The sequence below is a fragment of the Equus quagga genome, chromosome 21 (assembly GCF_021613505.1).
Source record: "Equus quagga isolate Etosha38 chromosome 21, UCLA_HA_Equagga_1.0, whole genome shotgun sequence".
In the NCBI taxonomy this organism is placed as follows: domain Eukaryota; kingdom Metazoa; phylum Chordata; class Mammalia; order Perissodactyla; family Equidae; genus Equus; species Equus quagga.
In genome coordinates, this window is record NC_060287.1 from 36,246,484 (window position 1) to 36,261,958 (window position 15,475).

A 15,475-nucleotide genomic window follows, 5' to 3' on the forward strand; every position below is an offset into this window, starting at 1 on the left:
GTTGACTCCTCGAGATGCTCACGGCTCTTTTACGATTCCCTGCTCTCCTCTCTGACTCCAAGTCACTCCTGCCAGCCCCCGCTGCTGCGGGGCGAGGAGACACCCACGGGGGCCCCTTGCGCGCCGCGCCGGGGGGCCAGTTCAGGCCTTCGCTGCCCCTTTAAGGGTTCCCGAAACTTTCGCCTGGTATCGGATGAGCCTCGTCACATCCGTTGGCCGGGGCCGCCGGGGCGCGTTCCGAGGAAATTCGGGACTCGAGTTTCCCCGGGAAGAGGCGCGGCCCGAGACGAGCGAGAGTGGACAGGGCGGGTCCGAGTGGACCCCGGCGGCCCCCGCGCCTGTCTTTGACCTTGGCGGCGGGGGAGGGGCCCGGCCCTTGCGGGGCAGCCGCCGCCCGCCAGAGGGGGCAGCGGCGACCAACTTGCTCAACTTGGCGGCGCGGGCTGGGGCGGCTCCGGCGCCTCCGCCTTCTCCTCCTCTTCCCCCGAGCCTCCTCCTCCCCCGGTCCTCCTCGCATCCGCCGCCGCCGCCGCCGGCCCCGCTGCGCGCCCAGCCCTGCCCCACAGCCCCGCGCGCCGCCGAGTCGCTGAGCCGCCGCCGCCGGACGGGACAGGACGGGCCGGGCCGGGCGCGCTCTCCGGGCCCCGCCGCGGGCATGGGCGCGCTGGCCCGGGCGCTGCTGCTGCCGCTGCTGGCCCAGTGGCTCCTGCGCGCGGCCCCGGCGCTGGCCCCCGCGCCCTTCACGCTGCCCCTCCGGGTGGCCGTGGCCACTAGCCGTGGAGCTGCGCCCACCCCCAGGCCCGGGACCCCCTCCGAGCCCCGCGCCGTGCCCCGCGCCGACGGCCTGGCGCTTGCCCTGGAGCCCGCCGGGGGCGCGGCCAACTTCTTGGCCATGGTGGACAACCTGCAAGGGGACTCTGGCCGCGGCTACTACCTGGAGATGCTGATCGGGACCCCCCCGCAGAAGGTAGGTCAGTGGGAGTCCGCTCGCCCGCACACCAGACCCGGCGCCCTGCCGCCCCTGCCATTCCCCCCGGCTGCAGCCGCGGGCTTTTCGGGGACTCGTGGGGGCGCCCAGCGATACCTCGGCGCGGCTTGGCGTCGTCCCCAAAGCAGTAGCTGTCCCCAGTCCCCGGAGAGCAGATCGGGGACACGCAGAGGGGCTCCGGTGCGCCGGGAGCGGGGACGCGCACACTCGGGACGCCGAGCGCAGGCAGCCCTGCCCGGGGCCCCGCCGAGGGGTGTGTGCAAGTGTTTCAGAACTTGTTAGCTCTCCCCCTCCGTGGGCTGGCGGCTGAGAAGACCTGTACTTGCCTCTAAGATAGGATTTCCTTCCGGTGCCCCACACCTTCCAGCGAGGTGGCGGTGGGCCTGGGGCGCGATGCTGTTGTTACTGGGGAATCACTTTGGGTTGATATTCTCCCTTCACCCCCCGCCCCCATGCTGTCTCATTGCTCAAGAGGCTCTTGGCCGGCCTCCACCGGTGCAGCACCTTTGAAAAGCGATTTATGCGGGAGCTCAGCTCAGAGCGACCCTGTCCGTGGAGGCTCGCTCGCTGCCCGCCCAGGCTGCCCGGTTTCCCGGCGCCGCTTCCCTCGCTCTGAGCCGCCTTGACAGCCTCTTGGCGGTCCCGCTGCCCAGCCCCTCTGCACGGAGCCAAGCGTCTGCACACGTGTGTGGGGAAAGCATCAAGTGCTGTAAAGATCCTGGGAAAAAATAGGGGCTGAGCTAGGCTTCCGGGGACCAAGTGGCCTCACAATGACAAAATGAAAATAAAGTCAAACAGCTTTCTTTTCCTCTTATTCTGATTTTCATTTATTAGCACTTTTTGTGGCAAGAAACAAATGCTCTCAGGCTTCTTAATCTTAAGAAAAACAAAGCCCAGGAGTTGATTTGGCCCTCGTCCTCCTTCCAAACTAGCTGATCCGAGTGGGATTCGAAGTCAGGTTTTTCTTATCAGTGGAATACTCTGCCTGAAGATAGTTTATTTTTGTTTTTAACATTGTCGTTTGGGTTTTAGTTCTGCTTCGATTGCCCCATAAATAGAACAGACTCATGACTTTGTAATTCTAATTAAATTACTCAAGACTCTCTTAAGAGGGACACGCCATGCTAATTCTTTTAAAAAAAGAAACTACTGAATAACTTCTATACTTGTGTAATTGGTTTAGGGAAAAAAAAACCTTCAAAAATTTATTCTGCTCAAAACGTGTATTCCAGTTGCTCTTGTGTGAGTGTTGTCTTTGCCATCTCCCAAGGTGGCTGTGGCTGGAGGGCAGAGGGGGGAACTGAGAAGGAGTCAGCTGAGAAAGCTTATCTGGACCACAAGATCTTGGTGCTGGGAAAAGCCACCACGTGGAAACGTGTTGGTGGTGAGAACCTCGTAGGATTCGCCTTTCACAAGATTCCTTTCACAAGATTTCACAAGATGTTGAGGATGAAGTTCTTTTGTAGCCTAAGGGTAATCTTTTGGAACAAGCTCTAAATGACTCTCCAGCTGGGAAATGTGTGCCTTGATGAAAAAAAGGCTTGGGTAGATTTTGGAGTGGAAAGGAATTCTCTCTGCTAAAGTAAAGTAGATTTGGGCAGCCTGGGTGCTGTGACAAAAGGATGCCCATCTCCCTGCAGAGAAGAAGGGAAGGGAAAAAAGCCTCAAGAAGAATTAAAAATATTTCTCTTGGGTCTCAAAAACAGCAAAAGAAGAGAAAGCTTTCCTAAATAATAGCTTGTCTTTATTAATTAATCCAATGACTTTTACTTTAAAATGATGATGTTTAATTGATTAATAGAAATGTATTGAGTTCCTTTGCTTATATATTTACCTTGGCCAGGGAAGTAGTTCATTCAAGGTTATTTCTCAGTGAAACATTTTCATGTTTCCAGGGAGGGCTGCTTTTAACAATCCAGATTTAATTTTTACATTTGGCGGGGAATGAAATATTCTGTGCTTCCTTCCTGGCCTGATTTAGTAATAAGCTGCTTTATAGCAAAATCCATGAGTACGAGCTTTCCGAATGCCTCTTGTAAACTCTTGGTGTTAGCGACAAGTGCATCAGGAGTTCTTTCTTCTCTGTCCCTCCCTGAAATGTCTCTGAGCACCAGCAGGGTGTTTGCAGTGGGCCGGAGCGGGCAGCTGTGGGGCGACTTCTGAACCTGGAGTTTTTCTGCTCTATTAATGGCCAAGAGTCATGCTTTTATTCTCTGCTGATTCTCCAAAGCCTAAAATAAAATTTGCTTAGGTGGAGAGAAAAGTGGAATTATAAATTCAAGCAGTAAATAACCAAGAATTTTTTGAGAATTAAGTACTAGTCATAGATGGTGTGGAGGACTCCCCTCGCAGCAGGCGCTGTGCTGTGTGTTTTGTGTGTGTGCTCCCTGGGGATTTTCACAGTTCTTATACCCATTTAGCAGATGGGAAAACTGAAGCTTGGAGAGGTTGAATGACTTGCCCAGGGCAACAGGGCAAGAAAAGAAAGGAGAGCCAGCAATCGAACCCAAATTCTGAACCACCAGGCAGGTGCCTGCTCCCTTCCATTCCTGCCTCCTGATTTCTTTTCTTTGGTTTTTGGCCTCATACTACACTTTCCAGCCAGAGATCTCTGAACCTTACACCCCAAGGTGTTAGGGACTTAATGTAAGACCCTAACTGGGCTGTCCCACCCCCTACACTCCCCCTGTCTCCTCCCCTTCCTTCAGGGCAATGTTTAAGGCATGGCATAATGAATACATAGTTGGATCCAGGTGTGCACGGGAAACAAAGTGAGAGAGAAGATTCAGCAGGACCCAGAGCTGCACAGATCCCGCTCTCCCGTGGGAAAGCCACCCATTGGAAATGTGCTCGTTCCCTGAACGCTCTAATCAAGAGCAGAGGGCCCTTGTTCTGTCTGACACTCTTTAAGACATCACAGTCATCTGCCCAGAAGCCGGTGTGAGCGCCCAGCCACGTTGGCATGGAGATGACTGCCGGGTGTTTGATAGCATTATGTGACTTCTTTCTAACAGTAGAGAACCAGCATCTGCTTGAACCTTGCAATTTGGTCTTATTAATAATAATAATAATAATGGTGTTCAAAAGTGATTATAATTATAGCAATTTCCTTTTTTTTTTTTTTAAAAAAAGACTTTCATCCTAACGCAATAAATACATGGAAGATGCTAAAGGTCTGTTGTATGTACCTTGTAATGGCTTCAAAAAGGTTTTTGGGGTTTCTGATGAGAGATTATCTCTACTCATATGGATAAAACAGACAGCAAAACGATTTTCCTATTTAAACATTGAATGTAAAGAGCTAAGATTATTTTGGGGACTCGCATTTTAATCATGACACGTTGGCTCGATGATCGCTTCTCAATACACAATTTTTTGGAAGACCTTGGATTGAAAATATGTACCAAACATATGTGGTTTAGGAGTTTGTCTTTTTCAGAATAAGCCATCCAGTGTCCCCAAATTACATTAAGCTCACTGCAGGGGAGGTGGAGAAAAGGAAGGCCAGCAGGAAGACATTTGATGGAACAAGATGGTAAACTGTTATGAACAATGAGAAAAGGAGTGATTACTGAGATTAAAAGAACAGGGAAGGCAAAGCTACGTTCTCACTAACTCCTCTGAGGAAAAGGTGGCAGCTCCTAGGCTTTGGAGAAAGAATTCCCCATCAAAGGTCCTATGACAGAGGACTGTGCAAGGCCAAGCCAAGGCCTCTGCTCCAAACAGCCTGGAGGGGCAGTTTAAGAAATCATTAACAACTGTAGTATTAACAGCTAACCTTTATGTCAGGCCTATTGGGTGTTGGCCGCCATGCTGAATATTTTACACGTCACCTCACTTAATCCTCGCAACAGTCCTTTGAAGTATGGACAGTTATGTGACTTAATTTTCAGATGGGGAGACTGAGACTCAGAGATGCCAAGTAATATGTCCAAGGCCACGCTAGTGGGTGACAAAGCCGGGATATCAGTTGGTCTGCCCAGTTCCACAGTCTGAGCACTTTCCCACTGCTCTGCCTGTGCCCATGGCTTTCTGAACAACAGCCATCTTTGTGGATCTGTGAATGACTTGGGTGTGGTAGAAAGCATCCGGGCCTGAGTACACACGTGACCGTGGACGAGTCGTCAGCCTCCCTGTGCTTCCCTTTCCTCATCAGCAGGTGATCATTGAAGTTCTTAGTTTCCTGTGGCTGCTGTCATACATTACCATGAACAAGGTGACTGAAAACAACAGAAATGTGTCCCCTCACCGTTCTGGAGGCTAGAAGTCCAAAATGAAAATGTGGGCGGGCCATGGTTCCTCCAAAGGCTCTAGGAGAGGCTCCCTCCTGCCTCTTCCAGCTCCTGGTGGGGGCCTGTGCCCCTTGGCCTTCCTTGTCTTGTGGGTGCATCGCTGCAACCTCTGCCTCCAACTTCATATGACATTCTCTCCTGTGTGTGTCTCTCTGTCCAATTTTGCCTCTTCTTCTGAGGACACCAGTTGTTGGATTAGGGCCCACCCCGATCCAGTCTGACCTCATCTTAGACTGATTACCTCGATCAAGACCGGTACAAGAGTGTAGGATTTTAACATATCTCTTTGGAGGGACACAATTTAACCCACAATGAGTTCATCCTAAGTTTATTGTTCTGTGGATCTTTTTTTCTTTCACTCTATCCCTTTTTTTAATTGCCAATAATTTTTATTGGGAGTTCAACTATAATTTTCATTAAAGGCAGTAGCAAATGGTGGCTAGGGTGTTGTATGAACATGGAGCCTGGGACAGGATTGTGCACTTGGGGACGGGGTGGAAGGAGGGGAGGGGAGGGTTTCATATCCTTTTCTGTATGTCTGTGTCAGTTTCCTCACTAGAGAATAATTACTTAGAATTTTAAAATACCTCTTGTCACGTTGCACCAGTGCTAGAATTGCTGGAATTCTTGCGTAACATGGGAAAAGCCCACTTGTGCAAGCTCAGATCACCGGTATTTAAATGCCCATGACTCACAAATGCTCAGGTTGGGAACAATTCAGATGTGGACGGACGGCTTCACAGCTTGGATTTCATGTTTAAAAAACCTTGTGAGGCCTCTGTCTCCCCCTCTTTAATTGGATATATTTGTTAGAGAATGCCCACCTTTTCGCCTCAAGTACCTCTCTGGCCGTGCCCAGCCCTTTCTCGGCTTCTCTCTGATTTCCTTTGCTGTAGGTAAGTGGGCTTAACTTCGGGGCTTCCTATTTCCCCCGAGAATGACCCCTCTAACTGAAAGTCAAAAGGGAAAGGTTACTTACGGTGGTTAGCTCTTGCCGTGAGTGATGTCTCCTTCTGCTAGGGCATGGCTGTGTGGGACCTGCGGAGAGGAATTTGGGGGTGATGGTTTCCCCTCCCCCTGGTGTCCAGCAGCATGTTATGGGATTTACTTTATGTCTCAGACACTGAATGGAGCAGGTCAAGCCCTTGGTCCCTGGATTCAGGGTCCACCTAGGCAGCGGGTGGCTGCTGACTCTCTCTTGCCCCAGCTCCACGCAGAGTGCAGCAGGAGGAGGTGGTGGGTCCTGTGTGATCCAGCTGCTTCTCCCTTCAACCCAAGTGCCAGCCTCCTTTTATGCCTCACAATGGGCCCTCTGCTTATACTTGGCTCCACTGCCGTCTGTCACTTATTCCTCCAACCTGTCACTCTGTTCCGCTTGCCCAGCCTGAGCTAGAAGTTGACACTGGGGCTCATTGTACGTCAGTGACAACAGATACTACCTGGAGAACAGCACACACCTGTGAGGCAGGTGGACGGCCCGCCTCCTGCATGCTTGTTTCGGGGCGGAATATGAGTAAAGGTGTGAGTCCCGTATTCTGGGCTAGCTTCCCAGGCTGTGGAGAATCAGTGTGTGACACACAGTTGGATTGGCTGTCACTTGGCTCCCCTTTGTCCCATCCTAGCCCATATGAATGATTTGGTTCTTTTTGCCTATTGCTTCTCAATAAAAAATGGTTGCTTTTTTAACTCTTGGGATTCTCAAACGGGAAAGAAAATACTCTTGGAGTGCTGACATAGCCACGTTAAGGAAACAGAACTAGCAGGTTGGTTTTTGAGGTAATGCCTGCTGCCCAACACAGGTCTCAGGTTGGATGTTGTTGGACTTTTATTACACAGCACATCGTATACCGGTACCTGGAAATACACATTCTTGGCCCTGCCATTTTAGGAAGATGAAGAGGACTGTCTGAAGACGGGACAGCGCGTGATGCCCTGGGCCGGCTTCATCATTCCAGGGAGCCGTAAAGGACAGGGGCAGACCTTGCTCCTTCCATTTCACTCCAGACTGGGAATGGCAAAGGGGAATTTATAACCAGCCTTGCAAAGGACAGCCTTTTGCCTCCCTCTGCAGATCTCCAGCCCCTCCAAGAAAAGCGCTGGATAAATGGCCTTATTGGCAGTGGGCAGGGACCTACTTGCAGCACCTCCCCCCCCCCCCCCCGCTGCCCCCCACCCCCGGAGAAGCCAAAGAAAACCACCCGCAAAGCAGCCCCCTCAGAAGGCGGTACCGTGGGGGAAAAAAGTGGAAAGTACTGAGACAAAAAGTTTTCCAGGTGGCAGAGAGGTCGGGATAATCTGGTCTGACCTGTTTCCGGGGCAAGGCCAGAACAAAAGCTGCTGTTTAGGGGAGGTGGGTGTGGATTCCAGAAGCCTCAGGGGGGAATCCAGAGCCCTTTCCGCTGCATCAGGCTGCCTCCTGGGGAAATTCAGAAGCGTTTTCCAATCGGACAAGCCCCTGGGAAGCAGGCAAAAGTGTGTGGTTTGCACAGTCATTGGGGAGTTAGGCAGTTTGGATGCCGGAGCCCAGCTGTGCTGCTTGCCAAATGCTTGATGCGGGACAGAAAATTCCTCCACCTCTCCAAGTCTGGAAATGAGGGGATTTGACCGGGTGACCTGAGAGCCCTTCTAGAAGCTCTAACGCTCAGTGATTATAATCTATTTTGTTTGTGAGAGCTTTAAATAGCTCTCATTTTCATCAGGTGGATGCAGGTAAGCCATCTGGGGATCCGCTAAAATGCAGAATCTGGTTCAGCGCCAGGGAGAGGGGAGGGTGGATGCTGCTGGCTTGCAAGCCACAGCTGGAGTCCTTGCTTCTCAAACCCAGCTGGCCCCGGGAAGGACTAAGAATGCCTTGTAGACTCGGTTAAAAAACACAGATTCCCGTGATCCAGTCCAGAATTACTGGGTGAGGCTCGCTGCACCAGGGCCTTTGAAACTGCACTTTATCACGTCCTCCAAGTCTCCCTTAAGCAGCCAGCCCGGCCCCAGCCCTTGGATGCGGTTCAGAGGCCAGGTGCTCCTCTGCTCAGTGGTTTCCTGTGCAGAATGCGTAGGTTCTTTCATCTTCCTAAATGCTGCTGTTTGGTTATGTGTTTCCTCTGCCCGTTTAGCAAATCTCTACCTCAAGCAGATTGCGTTCCAAGAGCATCCCTGTGTTTGGCAGGTTGGAAACGTGGAGCGTTGCCTCCAGGGAAAGCCCTCTAAAGCAGGGCTATTCGAAGTCTCCGTGCTGATTGCATCCTTTTTAAATTTCCAGTCTGTCATGGAGCAATAATTTGTAAATCAATAAAAATGAATTACTAGACAATCAAAATGAAAAAAAGACAAGGACAAGCACCACTTTTTAAATTATTAGATTCAGCAGACATCCCATTTCTCCGTTACGCTGATCTCAAAGTCTGGAGCTTCCGCTCAACCTGTGGTTACCACTCTAAAAAGTATGCTTGTTCAATCAGAGGTAGGGCAAATTAGAAGTTGTTACAGTGGTTCCAGTGACAAATTTGTTTTGCCGCCTCGTCCCTTTACCGGACAGTGGTTATTTTTGCTAAAGCAAAGAGGCAATGTGATGGCTTTGGCTTCTCTGCTTCCTAGCCCTCTGAAGAGAGGGTGGGAATAGAGCCCACCCCAGGGGTGGCAAATAGGTCTACCTCAGGGGTTCTCAACCCTGCGAAATTGTGCCTTCCAGGGGATATTTGGCACTGTCTGGAGACATTTTTGATTGTTACAACTTGGGTGGTCCCACTGGCATCTAGTAGATGGAGCCCAGGGATGCTGCTCAGCATCCTACAACACGCAGGACAGCCTGCCTCCCCCTCAGCCCCCAGCAAAAGATTACATGCCTCCAAAGGTCAACAGTGCCGAGGGGGAGAAATCCTGGCAACTCAACACGTCAACTCAGCTGGCCTGGGAGCAGCTGCCCGGAGAGGTGAGGGGAGCATGTCCATCTGAAGTATCTGCCAGGGGCACGAGCCAGGAGTGGCAGCATGCTGACACCTGTTGGTGTCCCCTGATCTTTACAGTCCTGTCTTGTTCCTAACATCATGATTTTTCTTGCCAGATGCCATAAGGCATTGAGTTAAAAATCGCCTCTAACTGGAGTGATTGGGGGTTAAAGAGATGGAAGAATTTTGAACTAGACCTGAAGGATGCACATGCTTTAATCCTTCATCCAGCATATTTATGAAGTGCCTACTGTACACCAGGCCCTGTACTAAGCTCTGGGACGCAACAGTCCACAAGACACAGATGGTCCTTGCTTTTGTAGAACCTATGTGCTTTTTGGGAAGGCAGCTTGTAAAGAAAGTAAAGGGAAGTTTAAGTAAGTACCGTGAGATAATACAGCCTGGTAACGGGCATGGGTGAAATAAGGCTGCTTTAGAGAGGGCGGCCCCAGAAGACATCTCAGAGGAGGCGCAGTCTAGGCTGTGACCAGCAGGATCGGAGGACCCAGCCTTGAGAAGCTGGGGGAGCCGTGTTCCAGGTGAGGCCAGGCACTTGAGGGCTCTACCTGGGAGGGCACCTCCCATGTGCCCGGCTTCCGGAGCAGCTCTCCTTTCATCTGTTTTGAAATTGTGCTTTGGGATTTGATTTGATGAGAAAAAGGGCTTACAAAGAGTGTGAAAACATCATACTACCCCGCTTACAGGCAGTGTGTGTGTAGGGAGTGAGGGGTTGGGGGAGGAGGAGTCAAATATGGTTGGTCAGGAGAGTTTCTGAATTACAAAGGAAAATGAAACTCAGAGCCTGGGGCTGGTGGGGTGCAGGAGACCTCTTAGACTATTACTGATGTCTCCTAGCAGTGTCTTCAGTTGAGTTCTCCCAGAAACAGACTGAGAGAAGGATGTGAGTGTGGACAGTTTATTTGGGAGGCGATCCCAGGAATCATGGGTCGGGGGTGGGGAAGTGTGTGTGATGGAGCAGTTACAGGTGTGGGCAATGGGGCTCCATCCTGGGGATCTCTGAGAATGTCCGATAGACTCAGCTGTCCTGTGGAGGGGCAAGGGAGCTGGGCATCAGTCACCCACTCCTGTCAGTCATGGGCTGAGGGCTGCTCCCAGGGGTACTAACTCTTCAGCATTTGTGGTCCTTCAGCTGGCCAGAGAAAGCCATCAGGTGCATATATGGCGAGGCTTCAGGGTCAGGTGCGAAGAATCGTTGGGGCCAGCACAGTCTGCTGCGTCTGTTGCATCCCTCCTGCCTGGAACTGGGACTGACACGGGTTAGGCTAACATTTGAGGAATAAGAAAATGAAGACTCTACCGCTGAATATATCGGAGAGCATCATTTTGGCCCAGGAATCACAAAACAGAGTTTTCAAGCCCTCCTTTAAAATCCCGACTTCCTAAAGTGATCTAGAATCGAACTCACAAAGCCTTTGTGAGTCAGTCTGGATGGGACCTCTTATTGTGGTGTGTCCTTTGAACTTTTTTCCAGAAGAGGAAGATGTGATGTGTAGGCATTGAGTAAGAGAAAATGGTGAGGGGGCAAAGAGAGATGATGTTTGAGGCTAAAAGCAACCACAGAACCTTTTTTTGAAGACTGAGTGCTCTGAACATAGGACTTTCAAAACCTTTCGAATGGCTGGCACCTTGCGATGTCAAATAGCCATGCAGGAAAGGTTGCGAAACACTGCCCTGTTCCTGATCCGCTGACACTTACGTGTAATCCATAACTAGGTTTACCAAAGTGCGGCTCCCACAGCTTTTGTATGCGTAAGAATTTATTATCTGTTTGCTTATATTCTATATGACATCAGTTCTTAAGGATACACAAATTTCAAAAATATAAAATATTTTTTATCATCCTTCAATCAGTAAATGTATATACAGTTTGGCTCGTTAACCCTGTAGGAAATGGGCAACTTCTGTTACCCCAGCTTTTTGTTCACTCCACCCAAATGGGAGTGACTGTAGCCCAGGGGGCTGGTCATGTGGCAGGCCATGTGTTGGGCTGTTTACAGAGGGTGGAGTCCCCGTGTGGCTGTGGAGGATGCTTGCCTTCCCCTCCAAGTCTGAGCTGTGCCTGTTTATCTCAGTCTGTATGGACACACTCCTTGTTGTCTTGGGTTTGAATCATGAGGCTGGCTGGAGAATTGAAAAATTCCAATATTCGTATTCAAACCTTGGGTGAGGCAAGACCTGCTAAACCTCAACTCTAAGCCTCAGGCTCCTACCCAGCTTCACCAGAGCTTTGCATGGGGCTCCCGGGGGTGAGCACAGCCAATGGTGCACCCGTGCACCCTTTCCCTTCTATCTGTAACACCTTGGATCCCCACCCCCGTGAGTGGGTGGAGCCGTGGGGGCCCGGCAGTCCTGGCTCCTCTGGCCAAACCAGCATCTCCACGTACCTCCCAGAGTCTTGAAGCTCTGTTTACACGATCTTTTCCATTGATGCTGTGCGTAAGCCCAATGCAATTGTGATTTCTGGTTCTTTGAATATGAACTTTGACTATATACAAGACGCTGAGATACATGAGATATTGTATATGCGATATTCTTAGACCTGTATGCTGAAACTTCATGCCGGTGTGTCTTGGCATGGGTCTTTTGTTTTTACGCTGGGAGCTTGGTGAGCCTTTTCAGTCTAGAAGCTCATGACCTTAGGTTCTGAGAACTTTTCTAGTAATTGTTCTTTCTCTCTTTGGACCGCCTGTCATCCAGATGTTAATTTTTCAAGAGCACTTTCTTTTTCTCCGAATGTTCCCTTTTTTCTTGCATCTTATTCTTGTTTCAAAGTTGCGCATCTTCTATTTCTTTGAGGATGTTAATTATGATTTTTTTTTTTTGAAGTTTTCTTTCTGCTTCCTGCCTTTTCTCTGTTTCCACTGAATTCCTTTTGTCAGGGCATTTGTCATGGTTTCTGTGCCACGCTAGTGGCTTTCCTCAAATGTCTGGTGATTCCTGGCTGTCTGTTCCTATTTACAAGAGAAGCTGTAAAGGCTGATTGGAAGTCCAGGGCTGCGCGTAGGCCGGGTATGGAGTATAGTTTCATCTTTTATGTCCGTGTCGAGTTTTTGAAACACGGCAATGATGGTGAATCTGTTACCTGATCAAACTCAGACACCTTCCCAACTCTCTGGCCTGAAGCTTTGTGGCTCCTCAGCTGTGGACAATGGGACCTAAATGAGATCTCCTAGGGGGTTTCAGGGAAAGCCTGTTTTCCTGATAAAAAGTGGCAGGTGTTGCTGGGATTATAATTTCTTCTCCTTCCTGCCTTTGATGAAAATGCAAAGCCTTCAACAGGGACAGCCAGCTTCTGACCTCCAGCAAGAGGTCAGCGATTTTCTTGGCAACTATCTCTAGAGACTGACTCCTTGATACAGAGAAAAATAAATCCCTACTTGTTTGAGCCACTCTAAATCTATAGTTTTCTGTTTATTTGCAGCCAAAAACATTCCAAATCATGCACCATCACAACTTTCTGGGTGTTGGGAAATGTCTAGGCACGTTACGTATGCATTCATCCTTTGACTCAGAAATCCACTTCTAGGAGTTTACACAAAAGTTACCTTGGGCAAAAATAGGAAAAGCAACTCACAAGGCTATTCTTTGTAGTAGAAACGATTGGGAACGACCCAAATGTTCACTGGAAGGGGGCTGATTGAGTAAACTGTGGTCCATCTACACCGTGGAACACGATGCTGCCGTAAGTGAACCAGGGCTATCTTTAACAACTTCAAGTGAGGAAAGCGAGGTGGAGAACAGAGAGGATGAGTGTGTCTAAGGAAGCAGATACAGCCCATGTAGGCGCCTGTCTCGAGATTGTGCAGGACAGACTTCTCTGACGTTGGGATGGTTCTGCAGCTCAGCGAGCACGCCCTCTGCTCTCTCACGCCTTCCTTTGCGAACAGCCTGTCACAGAGGTTTGCAGGCTCCAGGACGTCATCGGTCTGGTTTGTTTCAAAAACCAAGACCTCTAAATGTGAGTTACATGTGTTTATTTCCCAGAAAGCCACAGTTCCAGATTTGCTGGCTTGTACCGCGATGATAAGTGGCTGGCAGTGGTATGCCACCCAGTAGATGTTGAAAAAAATAATAAACAAACATGTCCCTTTCAGGTGATATTTATCACCAATTGAAATAAATAATAAAAACAATTAAAACATGTCCCTTTAAGGTGATATTTTACACTGAGTTAGAAAGTGCTTTTTCAAAAGAAACTCCTGCTATGGAGAGTCTTTTTGAAGATGCTATCTTTAAACGTTTCCATCATTATTTGATTTCTACTACTAAAAATGATATGTTTGCTACGTACAAAAACATTTTTTGAACTCTTAACCTGGTAACAGAATTTACTACCTGTGAAAAATCTTCCATAGAATTTCAGTTGTTTAAGAAAAAAAAAACTAGAGATAAGCAGTACTTTCTGGTTAGATTGCTAAAGCTACTGGTTGACGTTAGGGAAGATGGAAGTTTACCATTCACTATCCCCATTCTACAGACGAGGAAACTGAGGCACAGATGGTGACATTGCTGAGGCAACACGACTCGTGAAGGCAGAGCCAGGGTTTGAAAATAGGCGGGCTGGTCCCAGACCGTGTGCTCTGGGCTACTGGGCTGAGCGGCCTCTTGGTTCCTAAGTTATAGATATATACACATAAAGATTTTTCTCCATGGGGCAGTTTATCCAAAAATTGGCAGAGTTACTGCGAGAATTCAGGAGGCTTGTAAGGAATGGTGGGCCTGGTTCGATTGGAGAGAAACTGCCCATTGCTGGACTGAGTCGGCGTGTCTTGGTACTCAGGCCAGTTCTTGGTCAGTAAAGTCATCCATGTGTTCCGTTTCCTGTCTGCTGCTGACACTCGGCTTCTGTGGAATACGCTGCCACCTTCTTTAACAAGCTCCCTGGCCAAAGCAGCCCCAGAATAGAACTGAACAGTTGAAAGATTTCTCTAAACCGTTAACTATCAACTCCCGACAGAGATGGCCATGCAGAGCCCATGTGTGGGTGCTTCACCCCTCTGTCCGATCAGCCGATGGGAATCACACCCCCTTTGAGTTTTAGCACTGCCCACGTTTTTTATGGGAACAATCTCAGAAGTCAGGATTCATCTTGGAATCTTCTCATCTTTCTCCGCCTGTGTACCTGGGCAGGCAGGTTGGCTGCCCCAGCTTCCAACTCCCTCCTGCTGCCGGCAGTGCCCTCTTCCCCACCTTCTTCTGGTAGAAGCCACAGGGAGGAGGAGGAGGAGGGGGAGGCACCAGGAGCAAAGTGCTGGGGATGCCTCTGTGGGTGGCAGCCGGGCCGTGCCAGCGCCCAGCAAGAGGCCTCTGATCTGGGTGCCCGATGAAAATGAGACAGGCCCTTCTATCCTGCATCAGGGCGCCGACTTCCATGAACGGTACTGCACAGGCTCCCTTTTCTCTTGGCTTCGGATTGGACTCATTAGGACAAGACTTCGGACGTCTGCTTTTCACGGGGCAGCGTTTCCCTCCACAGCTGCAGCTTCGGGTCCCGGGCCGCACGCTGCCCCTGGAGCCAGGATGGGAAGGTTCCCACACTGCGGCCCTGGGCGCCTCGGCCGGAGCCGTCCCTACTGCTGCCCACACCTCCGGGGCAGCCCCCCATCACACCTCCATGGTGAACTCCAGAGCAGAATCCCTTCTTTGCTGGGCCCTGCTTAATGCGGCTGGCGATGGTGACAAGGAGTGAAACCGTGTTTAGTTTGAGTGTGTCCAAATCTTTTGAGTGTTTAATTTCAGGCCTCTGCTGATCTCATTTGTAAAAGTAAAAACATAAAAATATTTTTATAAACATAAAATTGATATTAGACATATATTTTATGATGAAATTTATATTTTATTTAATAGTTAAAATAGAATTTTATTTTAAGATTTATAGGTTTTAACTTCATTAACTATAGAAATTATGAATATGTAAATATAATATATAAAATATATTAAAATATTAAAGATAAATATAAAGTTATATATAAATATATAAAATATATTTTAGTTTTATAATTTTATTATAAAATACAATTATGTTTTATTTCATATTCATTATAAAAATATTAAAAATATACTGAGCGGCAGAAGCTCAGAGAAGCCAAGGTAACCGTCAAATCCATCATCTTCGCCGTCTTCTCTTCCTCTGGACTTGACGTGAGTGTTTGCATGCCCACAGGCTCCTGGAATGAAACCGTGTGATCTATAGGGTCTCCTCTGGCCCGCCCCCATCATGGGCTGAATTGAGT

At 49.3% G+C, this 15,475-nt stretch overlaps 1 protein-coding gene across 1 annotated transcript in view; it reads left to right on the forward strand.

Moving 5' to 3' along the window:
- The first annotated feature begins 234 nt into the window (after window positions 1-234).
- Window positions 235-15,475, forward strand: part of LOC124231323 (beta-secretase 2) — an 81,847-nt gene continuing 66,606 nt past the window's right edge. The window contains exon 1 of the mRNA XM_046648051.1: window positions 235-967. Within this exon, the coding sequence (XP_046504007.1) occupies window positions 656-967 (312 nt within the window). The 5' untranslated portion in view covers window positions 235-655. The remainder of the gene's footprint in view (window positions 968-15,475) is intronic.